We start from the raw sequence: 14,285 nt of genomic DNA on the forward strand, positions 1-14,285 counted from the left end.
TCTGATTTTAATTTTTTTCTTATTTGTATGTGGATTTACAAATATTGATGTATCAAAAAAATAAATAAAAAATAACTGGATTTAAAAATTGAAAAAAAAAATAAATGAGAAAGTGAAAAATAAATTTTTTAAAAGAAAAAAAAAATAGTTTCAATTTTTTTTTATTTAAACTTGATGCCTAATAATAAGGAGAGTAGAAAGTGGAACTTTCGTTTATTTTTGGCAGCTGCACAATTCTCGCTCCCCTTATTTTATCCCCTGGTCCTCTCATTCCATGAGCGATGTTTTGGAATCTATCCATCTAACACTCATTTTTGAATACATATATATATATATATATATATATATATATATATATATATATATATATATATTTAGCTTCTTACATCAAGTGGCTTCATGTTTTGTCTGGAGCAGTTTCCATTAAAAAAAAAAAAAAAATCATTCAATTGCTCCTGATGAAGACATTTTTCGATTTCTCCTTTAACACTTATTTATGTTTACATTTTTTTTTTTGCACACAAAATTGTTTAATATCTAAAAATAAAAAATAATTTTAAAATAAAATGAAAAGAAAACATTTTGAAAATAAAAAGAATACAAACTAAATAAAAAGTTAATTGCATAAAATTATTGAACTGAAATATTAACTTGAGCATGCCACAGGTGAATTGTGAATAAAGTGATTGTTTTAATTGTGTATCAATCAGATGATCTTCATGACAAGTAATGTTTGTTTTGTTTTTTTTTGTTTGTTGTTGAGTTGATCATGACAGATACAAAAAAGACAGACAATGAGATGATGCTACAAAATGGTATGGGGGCCTACCTTTATAGTCCTGTTCTCTCCCTTGGGGTAATGCAGCTTTTGAAAAAATAAATAAAATGAAATGTAAAATCATGAGGAAAAAAAAATGAATGAAAATGAAAATGCGCAGAGAAAATAGAAAAATAAATGAAAAAAAAAAAAGAAAGTTCTGTCCAGGTTAAGGGGGAAAAAATTAATAGTAGAACAATGGAAATGAATGAACTCAACATACGTGTGTGTGTGTGTGTGTGTGTGTGTGTGATATGGATAGAAAGCTAGGGGAAAAGAATAAATGGAAAAGTGAATAAGCGCCAAATACATTAAACAAATTAAAAAAAAAAAACAAGAAAACTTTGTTTTATTCCTGTTATTTGGATTCTTCAGACTACTGTTCTCAACTTGAGCGTTATTTTCACAATGTTTCAGTCGATGTAACCTCCGATCTTCTCCAGGTATATTTTGTTTGAACTTAGGAATCTTGGCGTAGTGGATAAAATACTTGGTAAATTCAGTTATAAGTTGAAGATTCAGTCCCCATTGCGAGCGACACTCAAAATACAATTGCAAATTATTTACCCAGTCATGACTGACCTAACGAGAGCATGCTACTCTTTGGGATTAAAGGGTTTGAAATTCTGTGCAGATCCCAAAATTTGACAGAAAGATTGCAGAGTTTGACAGAATGATTCCAAGGTTTGACAGAAAGATTCCAGAGTTTGACAGAAAGATCCCAGAGTTTGACAGAAAGATCCCAGAGTTTGACAGAAAGATCCCAGAGTTTGACAGAAAGATTCCAGAGTTTGACAGAAAGATTCCAGCGTTCGACACGGAGGTTACATCGACTGAAATATTGTGAAAATAACACTCAAGATGAGAACAGCAGTATGAAGAATCCAAATAATATGAATCATCAATCCTCATGTCAAAAATTCAAAAACATAATACTTTGGTTTTACTAATATTTTCTCTCTTTTATCCCAAAAAATCTAAACCAACATAAAAAACAAAACATTTTTCGGTCACTTTTATACAGAAGGGATATTTATGGAAGAGGGTAAGCAGGTCATAGTCAGGAAGTGCACTGAAGAAGAAAAAGAGAGTTAAGTGGATGTGGAGAATAAACTGATATGAGGAAAACAAATGTTTTTAAAGATGAATCGATGAATGGAGAGAAAAAAAAAATTGGTAAATTGTGAGTGCTGATCACTTGACCTTTTCAGATATTTGTGACATATCGTCCTGAGAGAGGGAAGGTAAGTGATCAAACATATTGTTTTTGTTATTTTGATAAATTCCAGCTCAGAACATTTTTTAACACATTCACAGCTTCGGTTGGTAGCATTATTTACAAAAAATCTTTTATTGTTTTGTCTATGACAGTATTAACAAGCAATTAAATATGTTTACAAGATTTGTTTAAAATTATTTGTATATCACAGTAGTAGGCACAAGAAAATGTATTCATTACACGATTTTATACTGTGATCTACATGTAATTATACAAGTGGCTTTTTGGTCTCATTCATAATTAGTTATTCATGGTTATGATAACTTTATAATCTTCTTAACTACTTTTTCCCTAAAAACTGGTGTCTTTCTTTAAAACGCATACATACAATACTAATCATTCCAAACTAAATCCACTTTCTCTTACAAACAAAACAATCTGATATCAAATTAACTCACAATAGGGGTAAACACATAACATTTAAATTCTTTAAAACACGTTAACATTTTTAATCTATACTTTGAACAGTTACTACAAGTTACATTGACTAGAGAGGGTGGGGAAGCGAGAGCGAAACACAAAGTATCCACTCATCATGTTTTCACATTCATACAAGTGAAAATAGTTTCTTCCAACCAACACTATTACTACTGCTAATACTACATTTTTTTACTAGAAGATTACCACTTATCAAAGCCCAAGGACTACTTGAGGATAAGGATTAATGAGTATCGGGTAAACTGTAAAATATGATAATCGGTAATGGTGGAACTTGGGTAGGGTTTAATTATTTAAGACGGCTCAACAAGAAGTTATTTACATTAGATTTGAAAACAACCATGTTATAGTCAGCTGAAAAACAGCCCTGCAGTACTGTATTCCACAAACGAACAATTCTAGGTAAGAAACTTTGATCATGGAATTTTCTTTAGTTTTAGGCACTGACAGAGATTAAGAGAAATTACTGACAACTGTTGTAGCTATAGGAGTATCTGTTGTGAATGTTTTGCCGAGCGGGGGAAGGGGCATAGAGTGAAGCTCAGTCGAGCACCTGCCATAAAAATAATGATATAGCAGAGATAGGCTAGCAACATCTCTGTGAGAAAAAGGAAGTAGGGAGGTGAAAAGGCCCTCACCTACTAGATTTCGAAGACGGTTTTGAACTCTGTTAAGGCAGGAAATTGTGCCGTGAGCAGGTCTTCCCAAGATACTCTATCTTAGGATGTATTTGGCTCTTGTACAGGTATAGAATTGCATCAAGAGTTACTAAAAACTCTAGTGGAGAGAGAATGTTAAATTAAAACAAAAAATAATGGTTGCAAAATTCAATTGTGTGGTGGTGGTGGTGGTGGTGGTGGTGGTGGTGGTAGTGAGGAAACAGTCATTATTTTGAATTAAAAAACAATTTTCTTGATACAAGATTTTTTTTGTTTTGTCAGAAAACATTTTAATTTATGATTGCTCTGAAATTACTTATTAAAACCTTAGAATAGTTTAATACTTATCGAGCTTTAAGCGCTTCAGTTTGACGACAAACCAATTCTTTGCCAGTGTTCACCCTAATATTCATTGTCATATAAATATAAAATAACATCTCAATCAGTGAAATAAAATAAAGTACACTAAGATAAATAATAAGTACAGTAAGAAAACGTTTTAAACTGGGAAGTTAAAAAAACACCAAAAAACATGAACCAGCATAAAAAAGCATAGGGGAGAATAAAAATGTCTTAAGGAAATCGAATGAAGAATTTCTTTTCAAAATCATTTCAGACAGTGGAGAGGAAGTATAATTTCTAGATTAATGATTTCTGGGAAAATGTTTCATTTTCAATAAGATTTTTTGTTAAATTAAAGTAGAAATTGAAGAAAAAAAAAACAGCTGTGCTACCAGAAAATCTCAAAGCAGCTCATGTCATGCTTGTCATATGGAAGAGAAATAGTATGAAGTCATTCATGGATCTACCTTTGTTCTGTCCAGGCAGATATGGTAGAGGTTGACTGTCAGAAGATCCCAATATCAACAAAGAGGTGTGTTGCTATATTTTTGACTCATAATGGGGGGGGGGGTAAATATTTAATTGCTGCCCACCACAGCAAAATGTGGCACAAGGCCGGAAAGTGGGGACCCTGCAGGCTCCCCTAAAGAAGGGGCACTCCTGCAATTTTAAAAATTGCCTGAGTAACCCCGTCAGCATTCCCCGGTCGGGGCGCCTCAGGCAGCAAGCAATAAACTTGCCTCACTGGAAAGCCCGGTGGCAAGGCCTGGGAGGGTGGACCTCCTAGGTATTACCCAGGCGGTGTACCTAAGTCCAACAGGTACTGGGCCGGTTCCTGGCTCCTCACCTGTCGGGCTGAGTGTCAAGTGACGAATCCTTGACATGTACTACCCTGTCTCACTGCAGCCGAAGCCGCTAGGAGACACATCCCATCACAATGGACTTGTAATGAACCGGGAGATTCTATTTATAAATGCTGCTGCTAGGAACTGACGAATCAAATTAATTCACATTCTGCTACCAACCAATCAGAAACCACAATTGCTCCATAAAAATTAAACCCTTTTTTTTTTAGCAACCTTGCATACGTTTTCTTCATGTCAACATGGGAAGAATCTTTTGCTCTTTGGCTACAAAATTATAAAGTCCGGAACCTGTACAGAACAGCTGTCTACTGAGAACTCATCATCTCCAGGACTTGTATACAAGAGTTTCCGATGGTTAGTTGTTCTATAGAAAAACTAACCATCGGAAACTCTTCTGAAACTAAACATGGCTTCCAACTCAAGAAGTCTACCTATCTGTCATTCGGTAGATCCTCCTCCATGGTTGATTGGTGGAAACTAGAAGTTTTTGGTAATGGTTCCCATTACTGCATTTTGTATTGCTGGCAAATCAACACTTTGTTCCAACTGTTGTTTTCAATACACACCTATATCAAAAATCTCTGTCTTCTTGTTGCTGTGACATCGTCAATGGGTTGGGCATGCAGCTTGTCGCCCAGAGGAAGAATTCATGTGTGGCTTGTGCCTGATAGCTGAATGGTTAGAATTGTCAACAAAACGGTTGAGTTTCGATCCTGGCTTGAATTACTTACCTGTCTAGCCATAGCAAAGAGCTATGATACAAAAAAATAGTCTGTCTGTGGATGATTACATGTATAAAAATTTATTCTGCACACCTTGTGGGGTCAGTTCTCTGGCTCCCACTAAGCCTAAATATATATCTCTTCCTGCGAGAAAAGAGTATTTAGGTAGGCGATATTTACAAATATATAAGCATTTATAGATTTTCCTTAGACTTAGAAGTAATTGATGGAGTAACAGTTATGTTTCTCAACACAGATCAGCTTTCAAAACAGTTTAAAGCACCTGCCTATTTCTAGCAACACTGACTAAATTGACAGCACTCATGCAGAATTTGACCTGGATTCTCGGGATTTTCTGTCAATTATGGCTCGGGCTTGACTGGCAATCACCGGATTTAGCCAAGCGTTGTTTAAATATTTAAATGTTAAATCGATATTATTTTTTAGTTTTTTTTGTGTAAAAATTGTAATTTTTAAATTATTTTTGGGGTGATGTGGGGCTGGGGATATATTTTCTATTTATTTTTTAACATTTGTTGAGAAAAAATAATTTGTAAATTTTCTTAAAAAAAGACTTTTCTGTACTTTCACCTAACAATTTACGGTTTTCATAAAAAGCATTCATCTTTTCTTATAAAAAAACCAAACTTCTGTTTACAAAGAAAAACCTTTATTGCAATTTTTCTTTTAAAAAAATCCCCCAAAATCGAATTTTTCTTGAAAAAAAAAAAAAAAAAAAAAAAAAAAAACTTTTGTAGATAAAAAGTTGCAAAAGAAAATAAAAGTGAATAAACAATACAAAGTGCAACTTTTCTTGAAGATATATACATACATATATATATATATATATATATTTCAGTAAATTTACGGTAGGTTATTGTTATTTTTTATTTATTGTATTTCTATTTTTATATGGTTTGTTTGTTTTAGTATATATATATATCATTCAAAAACAACTGATTCATCTCATCAGTTTGGCTAGACATAACATGCATATTCGTGATAAGATTAAAAGCAGTAACATTAAGTCATTTCCAGATGTAATCAGTAATCAAGTTGAGTCAATAATCATCCCCATTTGTCTGCCTGGGTGGCACAAGCGTATTGGTGGACAGCTGAGTATCTGGATAGCAATCATCAAATAGAACTTGACTGACCTCTTAGGTCTACAGCTAGTCAATCTTTGACGATGAAATCACAATTGGTTAACCATCTCTTAAGACTACTGTGCACGGGTAACCATGATTCGGGGTGTAGTGCAGGACATGGAAGAAGCTGAATTAGAGTTAACGTTGTCGCAACAATATAGCTGGTGTGTGTCAGAGTGATGCAAGCTAGAAAAACCAGATGTCAGGTTACCAGTGAATTCTCTAACATGAGTATTTGCGATGTCTGTATGCCTCTACCAAAAAGCAAAATAAACAATCAAAATATGATATATCTCGAGGGTTAAAGCTGCAAGGAGTTAATGACCTTCATTTTAATTTAGAATCACTGATTTGATTTCATATGGCAGAAGAATTGTAAGATTTACAATTGAAAAAATAAATAAATAGATGATGGCACATAAGAGCCAGAAAATGAACAACAAGACAAAGTAAAAAGTGTATTAAAAAAAGGGGGTACTTATGCAGAATATAAACCGTGCTATTATTTTTAGATAGGATTTTAAAGTATTTATTTGCTTCCCCACCAAAGCAAATTAGGCACAAGGCCGTTTTTAATGTGGGGTAAAAACTAGCTCCCCTAAAAGTAGGCAAAAAGGGGGCACTCTGGTTACCAAAAATAATAATTGTCCCAGTATAGAGGGTTTCCCCTTCATTGACTGGTACAAATTATCTTAAGTGCAGCATCTACAGAACAGATACTACACTTTGATCCCAGCCCGAAGATTTTCTTTTATTAAATTGTTAGATTAAAATACAGAATATAGGTTTAAAAATAAAGCAAAACAGTTTAAGAATGGATTTCTTGATAATAATGCTATTATTTCAGCGTGGTCCGTATTCTGCATATGTATATAAAAAAAAAAAAAGAAAAAAAAAAAAAAAAAAGAAACATCCGTTGGTATAAAAAAATTATTAGATGAGAAATGAAGTCAATAGGATGAAAAAAAAAATAGTTGTATCTACTGGCGTTTCTCAAGAGTTTTTAGCACTCCCTTCTAATTTAATTTACTGTAAGAAAATATTTACATTTTTGAAAAGATAATTCAAAATAAATAAATAAACAAATAAATAAACTGGCTTTGCTAATGCAAAACAGATTTTTTTTCAAATCAAATGTCTTTAACTCCATATATACTTTTTATTTTTTGTTTAAATTTTTGTTTCTGGTTTCTTCTGAATTATTTTTTTAACATAATTTTGAAAATTGATTTTAATTATAATGATATTGTTTGATCATTGAATACACTGTTAGAAAACTAAAACAAAAATCACCAAAATAATAGGATTTCCTTGTTTTTCGTAGCCTGGCTTGAATGCAAGCAGGCAGGCTCATAAATAGAGTGAGTAAAAATTTACATGGTTATGTCTGGTCAGTCTGTTGTGTAAAACAATAAATGTTAAGGGGTCAAAATTAGGGTCAAAGTTAAAAAAAATTTGACCTCTGCGGTCTCTACCAAATTACTCATCCAATTTTTAGTCTAAACATTTGAAATTTTACATAAAGTGTATTCAGACATAGGGCAAGCTTTTTAAATCGATTTTTGGCTGAAAATTTGGCTACCAAGGGGTCAAAGTTCAAAAGATTTGACCTTTGCAGTCTCTAGCAAACTTTTCAGCCAATTTTGGGTCTAAACATTTGAAATTTTACATAAAGGGTATTCAGACACACAGCAAGCCTTTTAATCAGTTTTTTAGGCGAAAATTTGGCTGCCAAGAGGTCAAAGTTGAAAGAGTTGACCGTTGTAAATTCTACCAAACTCCTCCACCAATTTTGGGTCTAAACACTCGAAATTTTCAATGTAGGTTACCTGGACAGGAGTCAAACTTTTTAATATATATATGCACATAAAGTTATGAACAGTACATAGGGCCCGAGCAACGCTGGGCTGAACTGCTAATATATATATATATATATATATATATATATACCTATCCCAATGTGAAATTTATTTTTGTCTATAATCTCACTTCTCCAGTTTGGCAATTCTTTTTTTTACATCCATACATGCGTCATCTAAAAATCTACATGGCCTAACACATGCTAAGGTTTACAGCTTAATGACTGAAATATCTCTGCTAACTTTGAATTGTCTAAATTAATACAAGTGATGTGCTCTATCTATATTTTTATTATTATGTTATTGAACGAACTTTTATGATTATAGATTTTTTAAAAAAAATCTAAACTGGTTTTCCCTATATATTACTTAAGTTTTTAGTTGTGTATATTGTAGATTAGTAAATTATACTTTTTCGTTAAACAACATTTTCAAAATATTTGCATCTATAATATAAATCTCACCTGCCTGTTTAAATGTATGTATATATGTATGTCTGCCTAAAATTTTCGACATAGGCGACGGATTTTCACAAGATCAGTATCGTTTTGAAGCCTGATCCTTCAGGCGACAAATATAAAAAAATTGGCTAAAAGCGTTAATTCCTTCACCCTCAACTGGGCACTTTTCTACAAGGAGAGGTTACTTTTTTTGCCGATATTTTCGAAAGTCACCCCTCTTTTCGATTGACTAGTCTTAATTTAAACCTTCGCCACTTCGGGTTTGGCGATGGACGCAACGGTAACGACATCATATTTTTTTAATGTTCTTTTTATTCTTCGCAGTACAGGTTCGAGCCTGCCTGCCTGCCTGCCTATTACCACTTTTTTTTTTTTTTTTTTTGCTCAACACACCTCCGGGCAACGCCGGGCACCCAGGCTAGTACAAGTATATAACAGAACCAACTCAAAAAGCCACAGAGGCACATGTTTACTTTTTGAGATTCAATTCAAACAGGATTTACTTTTGAAATTGCAATTGTTATTTAGTTATTTTTTTTTTTTTGTAATCCAATATTGCATTGGTCAATCCTGGATCTTACAACTGAGTCATGTTACATGACAATCCTCTTTTAATAAAACAGGGTTAAATGCTATTTTAATTTTATACGTGACAAACTGACGGAAATTCTCTTTCAAATTTGACAGTGGCAAATTGATCATCATCAGCAGCAGCATCATATTTGGTTTAGCATTTGTTTTACATGCTGGCATGTGTTGGACGGCTTTAAGAAACTGACTTTAAAACTAACTAATCTCTGTTTAGTTTCTTTTGTTTTTGTACTTTAGTAAGATGGTTTGTACCCACTAATAAAATATATTTACTGCATACAGCCCGAAATGAACAACAAACTTCTTTTCAACAGTAACAACGTAAAAGGGTATTTATTTGCAGCAGAAGTTGAAGGTCGAACTGAGATAGAAGAAGAAGGAATCGAAAGTTCTTTAGGGGTTGGTATCGGTCAGTTAGGATATTTTCTGTGTTGTCCCCAGTTAACAGTTGTTTCCATTAAAAGCCGTTGATGCTAGGTGAAGATGTCTGGTGGACAGGGGACGAGAGAGAAGAGGTGTTGCTAGGCTGAAGGTCCAATCCTGACTGCCTGACGTTCCCTCAAGACTTTAGGGAGCGGATGAATCAATGCGCCTTGTTAGCTGATTGGTCAATGGTCAACCTATGGCCGAAGAATTCAGAGAGGGGGGGGGGCATTGATTCCACAGAGAAAGTAGTTCTTTGTAACTGCTGCAATACCTATTTCTCTCGAATCAATCTTTATTATTTCCTCCTGCTAACTCAACTGTTTTACATCTACTGACTCAAGCACCCTCATGCATTATTTAAATGTAATCATACCAACGAAATCTCCTGTCCTTCACACATCTCTACATACTGAGCAGATTTAATTTTCCTCCGAGATCATCAGATCTAAGTTGGTCTTTTAAGACTCACATTACACATCCGCTGTATCATTCTCATATCATTTCTCTCCATGCAACGCATATCCTTAATCTTCACAATACATCAACACAGTGTGCACCCATGCCTGATAAACATTCCCTTTGGTCAACAATGGTAACGCTCTACTGGTCAGTAACTTCATCCACCTGTAACTTTTATAGTCACAGCAGCAAAAGCTCCTCCTGTGTTCCAATGGCATCACTAATTCTGATAACAGAAAATGATATTTCAAACTTAAGCATGACAGACCAATTAACATGATATTTCAATTTAAGCGTGACGGACCAGTGAACATGATATTTCAGTTTAAGCATGACAGACCAATGAACATGATATTTCAAACTGAAGTGTTACAGACCAATGAACATGATATTTTAAGTGTGGTAGACCAATGAACATGATGTTTAAATTTAAGTGTAGCAGACCAATGAACATGATGTTTAAATTTAAGTGTGATCGACCAATTAAAATGATATTTCAAACTTAAGTGTGACAGACTAACCGATGGAAAGTGACTTTTTTCCTTTAATCTGCATATTTAGCAATTGAAATGCTATTTCAGAAACTGAAGCTTCACCAATTGTTGGACAGACAAAACCTGACACAAAAATGCAAAGGCGCACATTTCGCATTTTTTTTTTTTTTTTTGCTGTTATATTTTACAACAAGCAAGTTTTTGTTGTTGATCAATGCGTCCATTTATTTCAGAATTTTTATAATGAAGACTAATGTATTTTAAAACCCAGTTATGCCTGCCTAATTAACACGCGAAAAGAAGGACGAGATTCATAAGAACTAATTAGTTGTATTAAGTGGAAAAGAATCTCCTCAAAGTGTCCATTTTAACATTTTTTTAATATAAACTGAGGCTGAATACTGTATTGAAGCAGCATGTACCCTATGCATGCTGAACTGTATTCCTTCAAAGAAGGAAGTTTCATGGGAATATCAGAGTCATAAGTGGTCCCAGTCGTTAAAAAAAAAAAAAAAAAAAAAAAAAAAACGGTAACTAAGAAACAAAATCCAGATTTTGTTAAAAAAAAAAAAAAACAGACCAGAAAAAAAAATCTGAATTTAGGGTACATTTTAGTAAATTCATAAGGTATGACAATGGTCATCCACTTCATACCTGCCACCTCAAAGGGTGTGTTTGAAAAAAAAAAAAAAAAGGATTTGTGTACCAAGCCAAAATATACCCCTGCACCTAGGGCCAGATTTCTGCATGTTCCAATAATATGATCCCTTCCTCAGTGGTCTTTAAACATTACGGGATTCCTTAATTCAGTCAGAGGAAAATTGTTTCCCATTTAAAATCCAATATTTACGGTAGCATTTTTAGTTGCAATTTTTTTTTTTTTTTTTTTTTTAAGTTTCCAAAACATTATTTCCATGTTACAAAGGTTAAGCAACTCTGTATTGACAAATACAAAATTATGTCCCTGTTCATATGAAAATAATTCAAACTTGGTCAAAACATTCCCTGGATGGAATTAAATAAGATTGCACGTTATTGCTTTTAGCAATGTGATTCACCAAAAATACTGACAAACCAGAAAGGTAGCTTTTTCTTCCTACAAATTCATGATCAATGACAAAAATAGAGGAAGTAACAGACTTTAATTGAGATATTAGATGGCAAGAACATTGATGCAAATCTCTTTCTCTTTTAAATTTAAAAATGTTGCTTATAAGTTTTATATTACACTAAGAAGATCCAGCAGAGCTTGAAATTGAATTGTCACCATATGTTCCTCTACCTCTTTCTTTGTTTCTTTATTGAATTTCTAAAGTTGGCTCCAAGCCCTGCACCTCTTATTAACATTTCTATTCTTATTTTTTAAAACACAGATCTCACAATAATGTTGTACCTCTAACCCCTTTGATCAAAATAGTACTCAGGGTAATGTAGTTTTGGAATATATATATATATATATATATATATATATATATATATATATATATATATGGTTATGAAGGACTATCTATGAAGATAGACATGAACTACATCTTTATAGATATAGATGTAATTTTCTTTCATCTCTTGTCTTTAAAAGTGTTTTTATGATCAAAAGGCGAGTTTATATGCATCATTAAAATATATTTTTATATTATTTCTTCATTTTTATTCTTGTATTTTTATTTTCTTTTTTATTTATTATATATCTTTATAGACATTTTTTTCATTTTTACACAACAAAGATGTGAAACGTTAAGCTGTCAGAACAACAGAGAAGCGTTAAGTCATTAAACTTCCAGCTTTGATTATATTGAACAGTTTGATTTAAATGCAATTCAGATAATGGAGCCCCACATCAATAAGGAGAGCCAATACACAGAAAAGCTGTCGAAAGGAAGACCCCGAAATGGTGCATATTCTCTCCTGATGACTCAACATTATCTGGAGGCTGGAATAAAATACTCCACGTGAAAACAGCCAATAAACACGATTATATATAAGTTTACAAAGTAAGCTTTTTCTTCCAAACAACAATATCTTCTTTTAGTCGCTCATTTCACAGAGTTTTTGCTACCCCCACCCCTCCCGTAGGAAATATTCTTTTTCTTTTTTATGTTGTTTGGATTAAAGTTGTGTTTTGGAATCATCTTGCATCCTTCAAAAAAACAAGTGCATTCAATCACACGATGAGAAAATACGATATTAATTTGGGATAAAAGGAAGGTTCTAAAATTGGAATCTTCACAATAACAGTGCTTATTTTTACACACCTGCATCTAACTATTGCTACAATAATAACAAGATGAACATTTCCACACAAAGGCGACCAATAAAGAATATGAACCGAATATGACAGAATTATGGGAACCGTACATTGGCTGATGTTGACTTTCAGGCATCAACGGATAATGTAATCGAGATCTTTTGTCTGTTTTCAGAGATTTGCTCCAATAACTTTGCAAGGTAAGAAAAAAAAAAAACACGCCTCAATAGGGGAATCAATTTCTATTTAACATTAAGAACATCATTCATGTTTGGCGATTATCATACCATGGCCACACACACCCCCTTCATCTCTTGTCCAGGCAGCTGTTATCGAAGACATATTCTTGGCAACAAATAGGGATCCAAGCAAATTCTTTGTTCATCAACATTTAAAGCAAGATAACGGTTTTATCCAAAATTTAAATGATGCTGATTTGCAAACACCTGAGTTATCTATGGAAATTTAGGATTCATTCCACGTGTACTAGTCAGCACCCTCTCCTTCTGGCAATAAGAGGCAAACACATCCTTAGATGCCATATCTAGGGAGGAACTTCTAAGAGTACCCTTTCCTCCTTTGAAAGGGTTCAAAATCAACTTTGAAATTTTATTCTTGAGTGGCCTTCAGGCCTTGATAAACAGTGACCTCCTCCACACCCTAGTAAAAGAAGAAATAAAAGTGATACTTTCAGAATATCACTTTTGGAAGAAATTTTTTGGAATGGTCTCAATTGTAAAGAGAAAAAAATGAATTTGTTCCTATTTTGTATCACGCGCTTCTCTTTTCATTCTTACCTGCTGTAGCCATTTTTTTTTTCCACATATCATAATAGATGATTAGAAATATTATTCCAAGTGAATGACATTATTATACGAAAATAGGAATAACATTCTTTCATATCCTATTGAAATGTTTGCATTTGTTGAGAAAGTCACCTAACAACACGATCACATTGGTTCTGAAAATAAAAAAATTGACAACTAAAAATTGTATAAAGGAAGGAAAGAAAGGAAAAGGAAAATGAACAGGAGGAGGGGAAACAAGAAGATGGGAAGAAGATAAGGAGGAGTAGAAGGGAGGGAGAGGAGGATGGAGGAGGGAAACAAGAAGATGGGAAGGAGATAAGGAGGAGTAGAAGGGAGGGAGAGGAGCAAGGAGGAGAAAGAGGAAAGGAAAGAAAGGCATGAGAGGAGAACTGGAAGAGAAATATGGAAGGGGATAGTAGAAAGCAGAGGGGAGGAGGAAGGAGAAAAGAAGAGGAGAGAGAAGGAGAAAATAAAAAGAAGGCAGAAGAGAAGGAATAGCTGCCTTAGGGACTTAACTTTTATTCGTTCATGAAGAGTTACTTTTCTTTGAAACGAGAGACAAATATTTTTGATAAAAAAAGTATAGTTTAACAAAAATAGAAAAATAAAATATCTTCTATCTACATATATAAAAGCGAAAATGTCTGTATGTATGTTCGCTTTTTGTGTA

The 14,285-nt window shown here is 33.4% G+C and overlaps 1 protein-coding gene across 4 annotated transcripts in view; it reads right to left on the reverse strand.

Annotated features, from left to right (window-relative positions):
• The window catches only part of LOC145260440 (ras-related protein Rab-4B), a 235,647-nt gene that overhangs the window by 151,193 nt on the left and 70,169 nt on the right, over positions 1–14,285 (reverse strand). For 2 of the 4 annotated variants that reach the window (XM_080118453.1, XM_080118449.1), the window contains exon 2: positions 830–865. The exons of the other annotated variants lie outside the window; for them this stretch is intronic. In XM_080118453.1, the coding sequence (XP_079974579.1) occupies positions 830–865 (36 nt within the window). The remainder of the gene's footprint in view (positions 1–829; positions 866–14,285) is intronic. 4 annotated transcript variants of the gene reach the window in all.

Source organism: Euprymna scolopes, chromosome 36, assembly GCF_053919585.1.
Source record: "Euprymna scolopes isolate OS-2025 chromosome 36, ASM5391958v1, whole genome shotgun sequence".
In the NCBI taxonomy this organism is placed as follows: Eukaryota; Metazoa; Mollusca; class Cephalopoda; order Sepiida; family Sepiolidae; genus Euprymna; species Euprymna scolopes.